Genomic DNA, 12,282 nt, shown 5'->3' with positions numbered 1-12,282 from the left:
GTGCCCGAAATACGAGGCTCACTGGGCTGCGCGAGCTCAGCTGACGGTTTTCAGGGCAGGGTACAAGAAACTGAACGTCTCGTGAAACAGAAAATGGGCGAAGGACGGTCTATGTTAATTTCTTATTGGCAGTGAAACATGTTGACATGAAACATGAAAATGAATTACAAATGTTGCGTAATATTTATTTATATTACTATTTGCACACACAGTGATCAACATTACCATAATCACCTAATTAATAACACTATGTTCTTGAGTATTTGTCCTGTTTCTGGTGTTTTACTTGAATGCAAATCCTTGTAATGCATGGTGGATGTAAACATGGTTATGTGTTACGCCGTCACCAAAAGAGGTTGCCTACACTTTATGCATTTATTTATTTTCAGTTTTTTATAAAACACTGCACTATGATGAATTGTCAGTAAAAATATATATCTGCAGAAGTTTAACTCATTAAGAGTTTCTGCGAAATTGGTGTTAAGTGAAAGAGTACACTGTTGCATTTTACGCATACTTTACACAGGGTTTTTAAACCCATTTTTTTCTCAAAATTATTTATATATTTTACTCTGTCCGCTCAGATAGAGAGTCTGTACAGACTCACGTATAAACAGGCGCAAAGTCATAACTACAGACTCTCTCTCATACGATCTATGCATTCTCCCCTCAGACGGATGCATAATTGCATGACGCACCGGGGAGGAGTGTGGTGGGCATCGCCTATATATACGAAGTCGCGTTCGCTTCAAACTCAGCAGAGTAGCAGCGCTTACAAAGAGTCAGGATCCCCCAAAAGCAAGTACAGCTTGCATTCAGCATCTCGCTCTCGTACCAAAGACATTTGTCGGTGCGCAAAGCTCGCAATCATGATTAAAAAAATATCGCCTTCCGAGAACGAGTTTAACATCCCGGCCAAAAACTGCCACAGGATGGTGATTCTAGGATCCACAAAAGTTGGCAAGACGGCCATCATCTCTCGGTTTCTGAATAAAAAAGTCGAGGACCAGTACACGCCAACAATCGAGGACTTTCATAGGAAATTATACAGCATTCGGGGAGATGTGTACCAGTTGGACATTCTGGACACCTCTGGAAACCATCCTTTCCCCGCCATGATGAGACTCTCTATCCTTACTGGTAAGCTTAACTCTGAACTAACAAAACAGACAAATGTCTTTATGTAAAAGTGAATCATAATATTAAGCTGCATTCTGCAAATCACTTTCTATTAGAATAATATTTCAATATAGCTATATTAAAATGCATGCTTATGCGTAACGCAAAACTTGTGCTGTGCATTATGGAAGGTACATTGACTTTTGAGCTGTGATATTAATGTTCCTTCCCTTGCTCTTTCAGGTGATGTTTTCATCCTGGTGTTCAGTCTGGATAACAGAGACTCCTTCCAAGAGGTGCAGCGCCTGAAGCGTCAAATTTACGAGACCAAGTCCTGCCTGAAAAACAAAACCAAAGAGAACGTAGATGTCCCGATCGTTATCTGCGGGAACAAGTGTGACCGGGAGTTTAACCGGGAGGTTCAGAATGAGGAGATTGAGCAGCTGGTGGCTGGTGATGAACAGTGTGCCTACTATGAGATCTCTGCAAAACGGAACACTAATGTCGACCAGATGTTTCAGACTCTTTTTACCATGGCTAAACTGCCCAACGAGATGAGCCCGGACTCTCACCGCAAAGTTTCCTTACAGTTTTGCGAAGTGCTGCAAAACAGCAGAAGAAAGTCATTCAGAAATAAGAAATACAAAGACAGCGAGGTATACGGGATTGTGGCACCGTTTGCGCGCCGACCAAGCGTGCAAAGTGACTTAATGTATATCAAAGAGAAAGCTACTGGCTGCAGCCAGGGAAAAGAGAAAGACAGATGCACCATCTGCTAAGGACTCACTTGACAATGCACATGGAGATGTTACGAGATGTTCTATACAGCGATGGAGATGATACCCGCCAGGCTTCATGCCAGTGTGCTGAGTCCGGGATAAGGAAGCACGCCAAGATGCAGTGACAGGCATGGGTGTATGTCCCAAACCACGAGAGAAGGCATGGCCATGGTCATTGTCAGATATTTCCCTGTGGGTGATCAAATGTGATATGGTTTGAGAGAACCTCTAGTGTTCTTGTTACTATAGCTACATGCTGTAAAATGACATTAGTGAATGGAGAATGTAGCCTACACTTATGGGGTGGCATTTGTTTACATTTTCTTTTTTCACACAGAACTGAACTTGAATGTTAATTGCATACTTAACGCATATGAATGCTTGTTCTTATGTCATCGTTTACTTTTCACTAAAAAAGAAACACGGAGAAAATAAAATGATCCATTTGAAACGTTTATCCCCATGTCTGTCATCATTTGTAACATTGGTAAAGCATATTCCCATGCCCTTTCACTGACACTCATACCATTAGCTAAACAAGTAGCCTGTACCTAATTTATGAAATACATCATTTCTGAGAAGAGTATAGCATATGGTAGCTAGCAGATTGATGTTTCCATTTAGGCCAACAAGCTATTAACATGTAATTCATGAAAAATAACAGCGCACGTAAGGTGGCCCATGCTACAATCTTACCAAGAAACAGAGTAAAGACAAGTCACAAGGAATTAAAACAAAGGTTTATTTTAGGCAACTGCATTGAACATCTGCAGCACTCAATCTGAATCGCACACCAACACAACCAATACCTAAAATAGTAATCCACCGCATATACAAACTTGACGAGGGCATTATAATTCAGTATGGATAATACATTTTTTACAAAGTAAAAATGGGACAGTTTACAATACAACAAGATAATCCCTGAAGGTAGTGTTATAGTGAAATAAAATGTTTTCTGGTGGTTTTGACAAACAGGGGATGAGTTCAAGTTATACTGCATGAGATGTTAGGTTGGAAAAGCAAATGAGATAACACGGAGCCAAGAGATGGAATCCCCCAAAATAATCCATATAAACAAGATCATTTCTCACGATTTCAAATGGATGGTAATTTTCTCAGTCCTCTAAATACAAAAATATATAATTTTCAGTACATGTGTGTCCCTCTCCAAGTGTCTCCTGAATTCAGTTCGTTTCTTTAGGAATGACAAATATCCCTCACGACGCTTTGGGAACCTCAAACATACACAAACTCTTGTATTTCTGCAGTAACTGATTCTTGGTGCGGACTTGCTCCCGCAGCGTCTCTAGTTCATGCTGCTGCTCCGACAGGCTCCTGTCAATTCCGGACATGGCTCCGATCTGCTCGCGCGCTTCCTGAATCCTTGTCTTAAACTTGACCAGTTCTTGATGGACATCTTGACTATCTTTGTCCATGCTTTCGACATAGATGGTCAAAGAAGTACACGTTATTTAAAGCATATTATTTTTTTACAAAGTACTTGAACATAATTTAACCAAATTGTTGCTGCTTCTCAAGATTAGACTATTGAACTGCAACTAGCAAGCTGGCTAACGTTAGCTTCACAACATGGTCCTACCAAACCAGGACAAATATATGCATCAACTCTCCCCGGTAATAAACACACTATAGAAATACATGTCAAATTAAAGACGTACCATTTAATAATGTCATGAACCAAAGGGAGAAAAGAGCAATCATCGTTCTCACTTCCTCGCTTTGGTTGATTCGTCGCCATCCCGGTCGATGCGAATTGACTGGCGCCTACAATTTACATCATCAACCAGTGGCAACCATAGACTTATATAGACATCGCATCATTGTACAGTATCTATCCCATTATGGCATCTGTGAGAGCACTGAAAATATTATTGGTATACCGACAATGTATGTCTCTCCGCCCTAACGATGGGATCCCTTTCTTTGGATTGGTAGATATATTTCATTATTGTAATCATTTTCTAAATATTCAATGAGGGTGTTGACGTCAGCTGCCTGTGTTCAATAGAGAGAGATGCTATGCTACTAGCTTCATCCCATGAATATGCATAGCCATCTCAAGACAACTCCTATATAGTGTTTTTTTCTCAAAGTTGCCGTGATGTCACGTGTCATCAGTACACCGTAACAACTTATGCATTATACAACTTCTATTAGATCAAATAAACCTCACGTAGCAAATAAGCCTTTAATTGTCAATAAATTCAACACGCTGTCATTGACCTCCATACAAAAATACCTTGCTTGATGGGCAAAACAACGGAAAAACGCCACCTGCTGGAGGGAGACAGATTTTCCTCCGAGTTGGGCCTTCCTCTTCCTCTTTTCTGAGCACGGGCAGCGCCATGGAGGCCATCTCCATTTTGAAGTAGTCCATTTTCTTCTACTATTTCTATGAGTTGGCAAACAAACTGAAAAGGTGCATACTGCCACCTAGAGTGTGTTGTTTGAACAGCTATAAAGCCAATGTTGCCGGGTTTACTGCGACCTGCAGTTATGCAATGTTTCAGCACAAGTATAATTCATTGGCTGATACATCCTAATGACCTAGATGGAATTATAGGATCCTCAATTCCTTAACCCATAGGAATTCCCACTCAGTTGATTACTTCAAAATAGTGAAAGTACTCAATGGAATTGCCTATGCTAAAATAAGAGTCCTCTATCTAGCTAGCTAAGCAAATAACTTTAGATGAATGATCTATTTTTAATAACTTTAAAATACATTTAAAAATCTAAAGTCCTAATTGTATTATTATTTTTGGTTTGTTGTTAACGTTTACTTGGCATAATAACCAGAGGTGGAATAATATTTGTGACTTGATGACTGTAACTGTTTCCTGTAAAATTGTTAAAGCTTTTATTTTTAAATAGTAAGGGCAACTGAGACATTTTGTCACTCGAGCAACAGAAAACGATTTGCACTGTTGCAACATCATCACATAATGTTCAAAATGTTAATCTGGAAACACCATAGTCAGGTTCTGCTTTATACTACTTATAATACATTTTAAAAAGGAATGCATGAACTGATGGTGACAGAACAACCTTTTTACGGATTTGGTTTTGTGATAGGTAAACTGACAGGGACAGTCAGCTACACCTAGGTCTTGTATCTCAGTTGGTAATGTTGGCATCACTAAGGTTGTGGGTTCAACATTAGCAAGGACTACAGGAAATTAAAATGAAGACTATCTACTAACTATCCTGTCAGTCACTTTGGAAAAATATGACTAAGTGGCCTAGCGGCTTAGAGTGTTGGGCCAGTGACCGGAAGATGGCTGGTTTGAATCCCCAAACTGACTAGGTGAAATATCTGTTAATGTGCCATTGAGCCAGGCACAACCCTAATTGCTCCTGTAAGTAGCTCTGGATAAGAGTGTGCTCTAAATGTCTACGTAAAATGTCTTACTAGTACTGAGCTAGCATAGCTTAACTTTTAACGAGTTAGTGTCCGCTATGAACCTGGACTAAAACGGACCAATAATAGTGGTCATCTGCACAACTTCCAAGCCTTTCCAAACACTGGGTGACACTGGGTGACATAACACACAATTCTCTGACTGAGCAAACACAAGATTGTTTAATTAAATGTGCAGGATGAGTTAGCATGTGGCTAACTGGCTATATCTATATAGGCTAATGCAATGCAGTGCAGTCAGGCGTTATTGTTTACAGTTTGTGTTGGTGTCAATGCTATATCCAGCTCAATACTATATCCATGTATCCAGGCCAATGCTATATCCAGGTGTGCACATAGGCCTAGTAAACCCAAAGGTCACTGATTGTAGTGGTTGCGCCCCTATAAGTCTTTCCCCCTGGAGGGTTCTGGTCCAGCATGGATGAGAGGACGAGGAAGGAGTGGGTAGAAGGGAAATTGTGGTGGAAGAGTGGGTCATGCGCTCGCTTGCCCATTGTAGTTTCCTGCTTAGGCCTATAGATGAGTTAGCTGACAACCTCAAGAAAACGATGAGTGTGATTCATTGGGGCAGAAGCCCGGGTGTTGTTGTGATTCTGGATGGCCAGGTAGCTAGCAAGTATTGGTAATAAGCTGTAGACAGGTTGTTATTACCAGGTTATGATGAGGTCTTAACTATGACCAGTAGGATACATAATATAGCACATAATATAGTGGTCACAATTATGACCAACTGGTCGTATGGTGGTCAGAAAAATATGTCATACTCTGGTCAGTAAAATTACATAAAATAAACGTCCTTTTTCAACCAGTTTGCGACCAGAATAAGACGTCATAAAAATATGTCATACCACCAGCTGCAGACCTTACTAAGCATTTGAGTCCTCAAGCATCAGCCACTGATTACCTTCAGCTGTTAGACTCCGGTTATGGCACAGTTGAAGATGGAGACGAGCTATTTGCCAAATTCATGGGCACCCTGCAAAACAATGGTGAGAAGCCGTCCAGCTACTTGCAAAGGTTACAGGTTACCCTGAGCACGACCATGAAAAGAGGCGGTGTTCCAGCTGATGAACTCAATCGTCATCTTCTGAGGCAGTTCTGCCAAGGTTGCTGGGACAACGCTCTGATAACGGACCTCCAGCTGGAACAGAAGAAAAGCAAACCACCTTCATTTGCTGAATTGTTGCTCCTCCTTCACATTCAAGAAGATAAGCATGAAGCAAAAGTAACTTGCATGAAACAACACCTTGGTGCTGCTAAGCCACTTTCTCTGGTGCCTCCAAGCATTTTGTAATGCCCCACCTGCAGCAAGCATGTCTTAGTCCTTCCTCTGAGGATACCAGTGAAACTGAGCATTTACAAAAACAGCTGAACTTAAAAGTCAGCTCACAAACCTCAAGACATGAAATCAACCCCCCCCCCAGAAGACCTACTATCAAGACCTACTAGCTCCTAGTGAAGCCAACACAAAACAAAATAACGGGAAGCCTGTGAAGCAGCCAAGTTCAAGCCACAAGCCTAACAGCAAGCCCCAGCCTTGGTATTGCTTTCAGTGCGGTGAAGATGGCCCATCGCAGCAACCTGTGAAGGTGAATCCAACCCCTCATTGGTTGCAGCTAAAAATAAACAACTTAGAGAAAGACAGCTCCAGTGGGAAGCTCAAAATTCCTCTTCAGAGACCGAACAGTTAAATTGAGGCCAGCTCCTGTTGAGGGACAAACAGGAGCATAGGAAACCAAACTGGATCCCACTGTAACCAGAAGAGCCTCACTCAAACGCGTCCGCGCCAATGAGCACACAGTCAAAATTCCCAAAGGGTTAGTTGGTACCAAGAGCACAGCACAAGTTACTATTGCTGGAAAGGAAACAAACTGTCTCTTGGACACAGGTTCACAAGTTAGCACGGTCCCCCTGCCATTCTATGAGAAGCATCTATCAAGCCAAGCAATCAACCCATTGAACAGTCTACTGGAAGAAGAGGGTGCTAATGGGCAGGAAGTTCCTTGCCTGGGCTATGTAGAGCTCACCATAACTTTCCCAAAATCATTTGTAGGGACTGACATTGAAGTCCAAACCTTAGCATTGGTCATACCTAATCTCTGTGCTTAAGAACAGGTGCTGATTGGCACCAACACCCTTGACATTCTCTACTCTGATTATTCTCAGCTGAAATGCGACAATCACCAGCCGTTATTACATGGCTACCGAGCAGTGTTAAAAATCCTTGAGCTCAAAGGTGAAAAAGTAGTCAACAATAACCTAGGATTGGTGAGACTTCAGGGTGGAATGCAGAGGTGGTTCCTGCAAATCAGACTGTTGTCTTCCAGGGGTCAGTCAGGGTCCATGGGTTCCACTCTGAGAAATGGGCCCTCATCGAGCCTCCGATGTCCTCCTTGCCAGGAGGGATTATGGTGTCCAGGATTATGGTGTCCAGGTTCCTACAAACCAAAACTGCAAGTTACCTGTTGTTCTGAGAAACGAAACGTGCCATGACATCGTCATTCCAGCAAAGACTGTGTTGGCAGAGGTGCATGCCATCCAGTGGGTAAAGAAACACACTGTTTCTACCTCCGAGTCTACAGACAAACCGAAATAGCCAGCTGAAACCTCCAGCTTAAGCTTCATATTTGAAGGTTCTCCTCTGTCTGCTGAATGGAGAGAACAAATCACAAATCAACTGAACTCAATGCCTGAGGTGTTTGCTCATAACGATCTCAATTTTGGCCACACTATCAAAGTAAAGCACCACATCAAGCTTCATGATGAGACCCCCTTCAAGCAGTGCAAGACCCATTCACGCGCAAGATATCGATGCAGTCTGCAAACATGTGCAAGAGCTGCTAGATTCAGGAGTTATGCGTGAATCAGAGTCTCCCTTCTCATCTCCAATTGTGGTTGTGAGAAAGAAGAACAGTGATATAAGGTTCATTGATTACCACAAACTCAGTCTGCAAACCATCAAGGATGCATACACTCTTCCAAACCTGGAGGAGACTTTCTCTGCCCTAATTGGTTCTAAGTTGTTCTCTGTTCTTGATCTAAAATCAGGATACAACCAAATTGAAATGGAGGAGTCGGACAAACAAAAGACAGTGTTTGTGTGCACATTAGGGTTTTTTGGAGTTCAATGGTATGCCACAAGGGATCACAAATGCACCAAGCCCGTTTCGATGACTAATGGAGCGCTGTATGGGTGACATTGACCTGAACAAGGTTCTTGTTTTCATTGATGTCCTAATAATTTTCTCAGAGTCCCTTGAAGAACACAAAAGCAGGCTGTTTAAAGTTCTTCAACGTCTCAAGGAGTACAGGCTGAAATTATCACCAGAAAAATTTAAGTTCTTCCAGACCTCTGTGCAGTATCTAGGCCATGTCGGATCAGAGAATGGAGTTGAAATTGACCCTGAAAAGATTGAAACGCTAAAAATCTGGCCATACCCCAAAACCCTCCAAGAGCTGCGGTCATTCATTGGGTTCTCTGGTTATTACTGGAGGTTCATCCAGCACTACTCTAGTATCGTCAAACCTCTAAACAACCTTACCTCTGGATATCCCCCGCTACACAAGGGGAACAGGAAGAAAGAGAAAAGTATCACAAACCCAAGGAGCCATTTGGAAACCGATGGACACCCATCTGTGAGCAAGCATTTGACACAGTCATTGAAAAGCTCACCTCAGCCCCTGTCCTGGGCTTTGCCAACCCCAAGCTCCCCTACATCCTGCACACAGATGCAAGTACTTTGGGTTTGGGTGCTGCTCTATATCAAGAACAAGACGGGCAGAAGAGAGCAATAGCGTTTGCTAGCAGAGGATTGACCTCTAGTGAATCAAAGTATCCAGCCCACAAGCTGGAATTCCTAGCACTTAAATGGGCAGTTACAGAAAAGTACAGTGACTATCTGTATGGGAAGGAATTCACATTTGTAACTGATAGTAATCCACTGACGTACATCTTGACTTCTGCCAAACTAGACACCACAAGCCACAGGTGGTTGCCTGCCCTCTCCAACGACTCATTCAAGCTGCAGTACCGTGTGGGCAAGCAAAACCGAGATGCCGATGCACTTTCAAGACGTCGTCATAGCCAGATTTCAGACGATTTCTCCTCTCAGAAAGAGCAGGAAAGAATCAATCAGTTTACTCTCCATCTGGAAGAATCTGAATTCCAAAACAAAGTCCACGAAGATGTAGTCAAAGCAGTTTGTGATCGACACACTCTTCACTACACTGACCTTGACCTTGTCAGAAAAGGAGCTGATGGTAAAACAAAGAGCTGACGCCAGCATCAGAGAGGTCACCACTCAGTTGGAAACGGGCGAAACCTCCTCCCACTGTTGGAGCCGAGCTCCCAGAACTCCCTCTGTTGCTGCGTGAGTGGAACCGGTTAGAGCTAAAAAACTGTGTTCTTTACAGGAGAAGGCAGGAAGGAGCCAACACTATTTTTCAGTTAGTGCTTCCAGAAGAGCTGAGAGCAGTTGCATTGAAAAGTCTGCATGATGATATGGGAATCGAGCGCGTGATGGGTCTCATACGATCCCGGTTCTATTGGCCCAAGATGTCAATGTCTGTGGAGGAGAACATTAAGACCTGTGTGTGACGTAAAACCGTCTCAAAGACAGCTGCACCTCTAGTTAGCATTAAGACCAGCAGGCCTTTGGAGCTAGTATGCATGGACATCCTTTCTTTGGAGCCTGATCGTAGTAACACAAAGGATATACTGATAACTACAGATCATTTTACCAAGTACGCAGTGGCCATACCGAATTCCAAACAGAAAGCCCGCACTGTTGCAAAGTTTCTCTGGGACCACTTCATTGTGCATTACGTTTTTCCTGAGCACCTCCACAGGGACCAAGGTCCTGATTTTGAATCACGAACAATCAAAGAGCTGTGTGAGATTGTTTATTCATTCCAGCAACGCCATATCATCCAAGAGGAAATCCTGTCGGGCATTTTAACAGGACGCTACTCCAGATGCTTGGTACTCTGAGCATGCATGACAAAACTCACTGGCGTGACTTCGTTAAACCACTTGTACATGCATACAACTGCATGAAGAATGAAGTCACCGGCTACACTCCATATGAACTAATGTTCGGGAGACAACCTAGACTACCAGTTGACATAGTCTTCAATCTACTTGTTAATGACCAGAAGAAATTGCGTTCACAGTATGTGCAAGACTTGAAGAGTCACCTGGAAGAAAGCTACAGGATAGTCACCCGGAACACTCTCAAAACAGCTGAACGAAACAAAGCCAGATTTGACAGGCATGTCACAGTCCACCCTTGATATTGGTGACAGAGTTGATAAGTGGGAAAGTGACATTTATGTAGTCACTAAATGTACATGATTTGCATGATCACTAACGTTTGCTATTTCAATTGATGTTTATTGATAGGCACAGTCACTCACATTTGATTCCATCTCATAGTGGTTTATGTCAGTATTTGTGAATTGCTTTGTGTTTTTCTGTGGATTCATGTTTCATCATAGACAAGAGTTAACTGTTTTCCCTGACATGTCTGAAAGTGTTGAAGAGACAAATAACACAAGGGATGATGTCCCTGTTGAACCTGCTCCAGTTGACTCATTTGCTATTTCAATTGATCGATAACTGAACTAACCTAAATGTTAACAGCTTGTGCGTATGCTTGGTTCAGTATGAACACGCACAAAATCCTGTTTACAAAAGGTACTCACCAAATCTTGGCGTTGTTCTTTCCCTCAATCCCTTCACAGCACGTTTGTATAGATAATATACATCAGACTGACAACTTACCTGAAGAACCTGAAACATCTGACAGTGAGACGAACCTAACTGATTCAATGGAGTTTAAGCTTAAACATACAGTACAATAGACTTAGATATCGGCCATATATCCTGCCTAGAGTTGGGTGCACCCTAGTAAACTCTATCTTGATCTGAGGGTCTCTCAGATCCTGATCTGTTTTACAAACAGGATCACACAATATATGGGTCTTGCTCCCCATAGTTACACATGCGTTGGTTTTGTTGCTAAGCAACCAACCAGTCTATAGCTGCAGAATGGTTTCCTGCTCAGGCTTATAGCTGCAGAATCGTATAGATACAGTATCATCCTGCACTCTAAGCTCTCCACTCTCTCCCCTCTCAGCAGTAGCAGCAGGTGGCAGCGAGTACAGATCCTTGAGAGTCTTTCTTTACATTGTGTATCACTCTGGTCAGAGCCGTCTTATCTGTTTGAATAAGATACGAAAAAGGACCCACTGGTGATAGGATTATTAGACCGGCTGCTATTACAGCAACACTGATTGCTATTTGCAACACTGCCAATAGTAGGTGAGAAATGTCACCTGTACTCGAGCCAATGAAATTACCTACATATAGTTTGAAAAGGTCACTCTGAGTCTCTGACCAGTGCCTCCTATCTTTGGCCCCATTACAAGCTCTGACAATTAAATAATGTGACAACTGTTATGTTTGATGATTGATAGGAGGTAGGGATGTGACAGCTCGTCGGCTTGTCAGTTGCCAAATGCTTTGTTTTCGTTATCGTTTCTGTGCATGAGGTTAGTTATGCAAAGTCAACGTGCTGTATTCCCAGAGTTCATACAAGGCGAATCATGGATTGCAAAAGTAGTAAGATAATACATTGTATCTAGTACAAGGCTCAGTTCAAAAGGGGAAATAAAATCCTTCTGCATTGTGTCATCACTGAATAACAAAATAATTAACTACAAGTAGTAACAAAATAATACATTTCAAGTAATTCAAAAAGTTATTAGAGTAGCATTCATAGTCCCAGGAATTCATTAACTAGACCATATCACCCTAATTTAAAATGTAAACTTTTATTTGCCACTTGCATAGGATACAACAGGTACAGTGAAATTCTTACCTTGAGAGCTCTTTTGCCACAATGTAGTAATACTACTACTACTACTACTACTACTACT

General features: G+C 42.2%; 2 protein-coding genes across 2 annotated transcripts; one reads left to right on the top strand and one right to left on the bottom strand.

Moving 5' to 3' along the window:
* Positions 1 to 765: 765 nt before the first annotated feature.
* On the top strand, positions 766 to 2,305 carry LOC106601905 (dexamethasone-induced Ras-related protein 1). The gene is made up of 2 exons (XM_014194336.2): positions 766 to 1,140; positions 1,363 to 2,305. The coding sequence occupies exons 1-2, from the start codon at positions 870 to 872 to the stop codon at positions 1,896 to 1,898; spliced, it is 807 nt and encodes a 268-aa protein (XP_014049811.2). The 5' UTR covers positions 766 to 869; the 3' UTR covers positions 1,899 to 2,305.
* A 323-nt stretch (positions 2,306 to 2,628) lies between these two features.
* Positions 2,629 to 3,765, bottom strand: med9 (Mediator of RNA polymerase II transcription subunit 9). The gene is given in 2 exon segments (NM_001141593.1): positions 2,629 to 3,338; positions 3,581 to 3,765. Coding segments are annotated over 2 exon segments (300 nt in total). The 5' UTR covers positions 3,661 to 3,765; the 3' UTR covers positions 2,629 to 3,118.
* Positions 3,766 to 12,282: the final 8,517 nt, after the last annotated feature.

The sequence above is a fragment of the Salmo salar genome, chromosome ssa03 (assembly GCF_905237065.1).
Source record: "Salmo salar chromosome ssa03, Ssal_v3.1, whole genome shotgun sequence".
Taxonomy (NCBI): Eukaryota; Metazoa; Chordata; class Actinopteri; order Salmoniformes; family Salmonidae; genus Salmo; species Salmo salar.
This window is presented reverse-complemented; position numbering and strand designations above follow the sequence as displayed.

Bases quoted from the DNA above. Each gene is read 5' to 3' on its own strand.
- LOC106601905 (XM_014194336.2), top strand. From the start codon at position 870: ATGATTAAAAAAATATCGCCTTCCGAGAACGAGTTTAACATCCCGGCC. The intron at 1,141-1,362 runs GTAAGCTTAACT...TTGCTCTTTCAG, and splicing joins GAGACTCTCTATCCTTACTG to GTGATGTTTTCATCCTGGTG.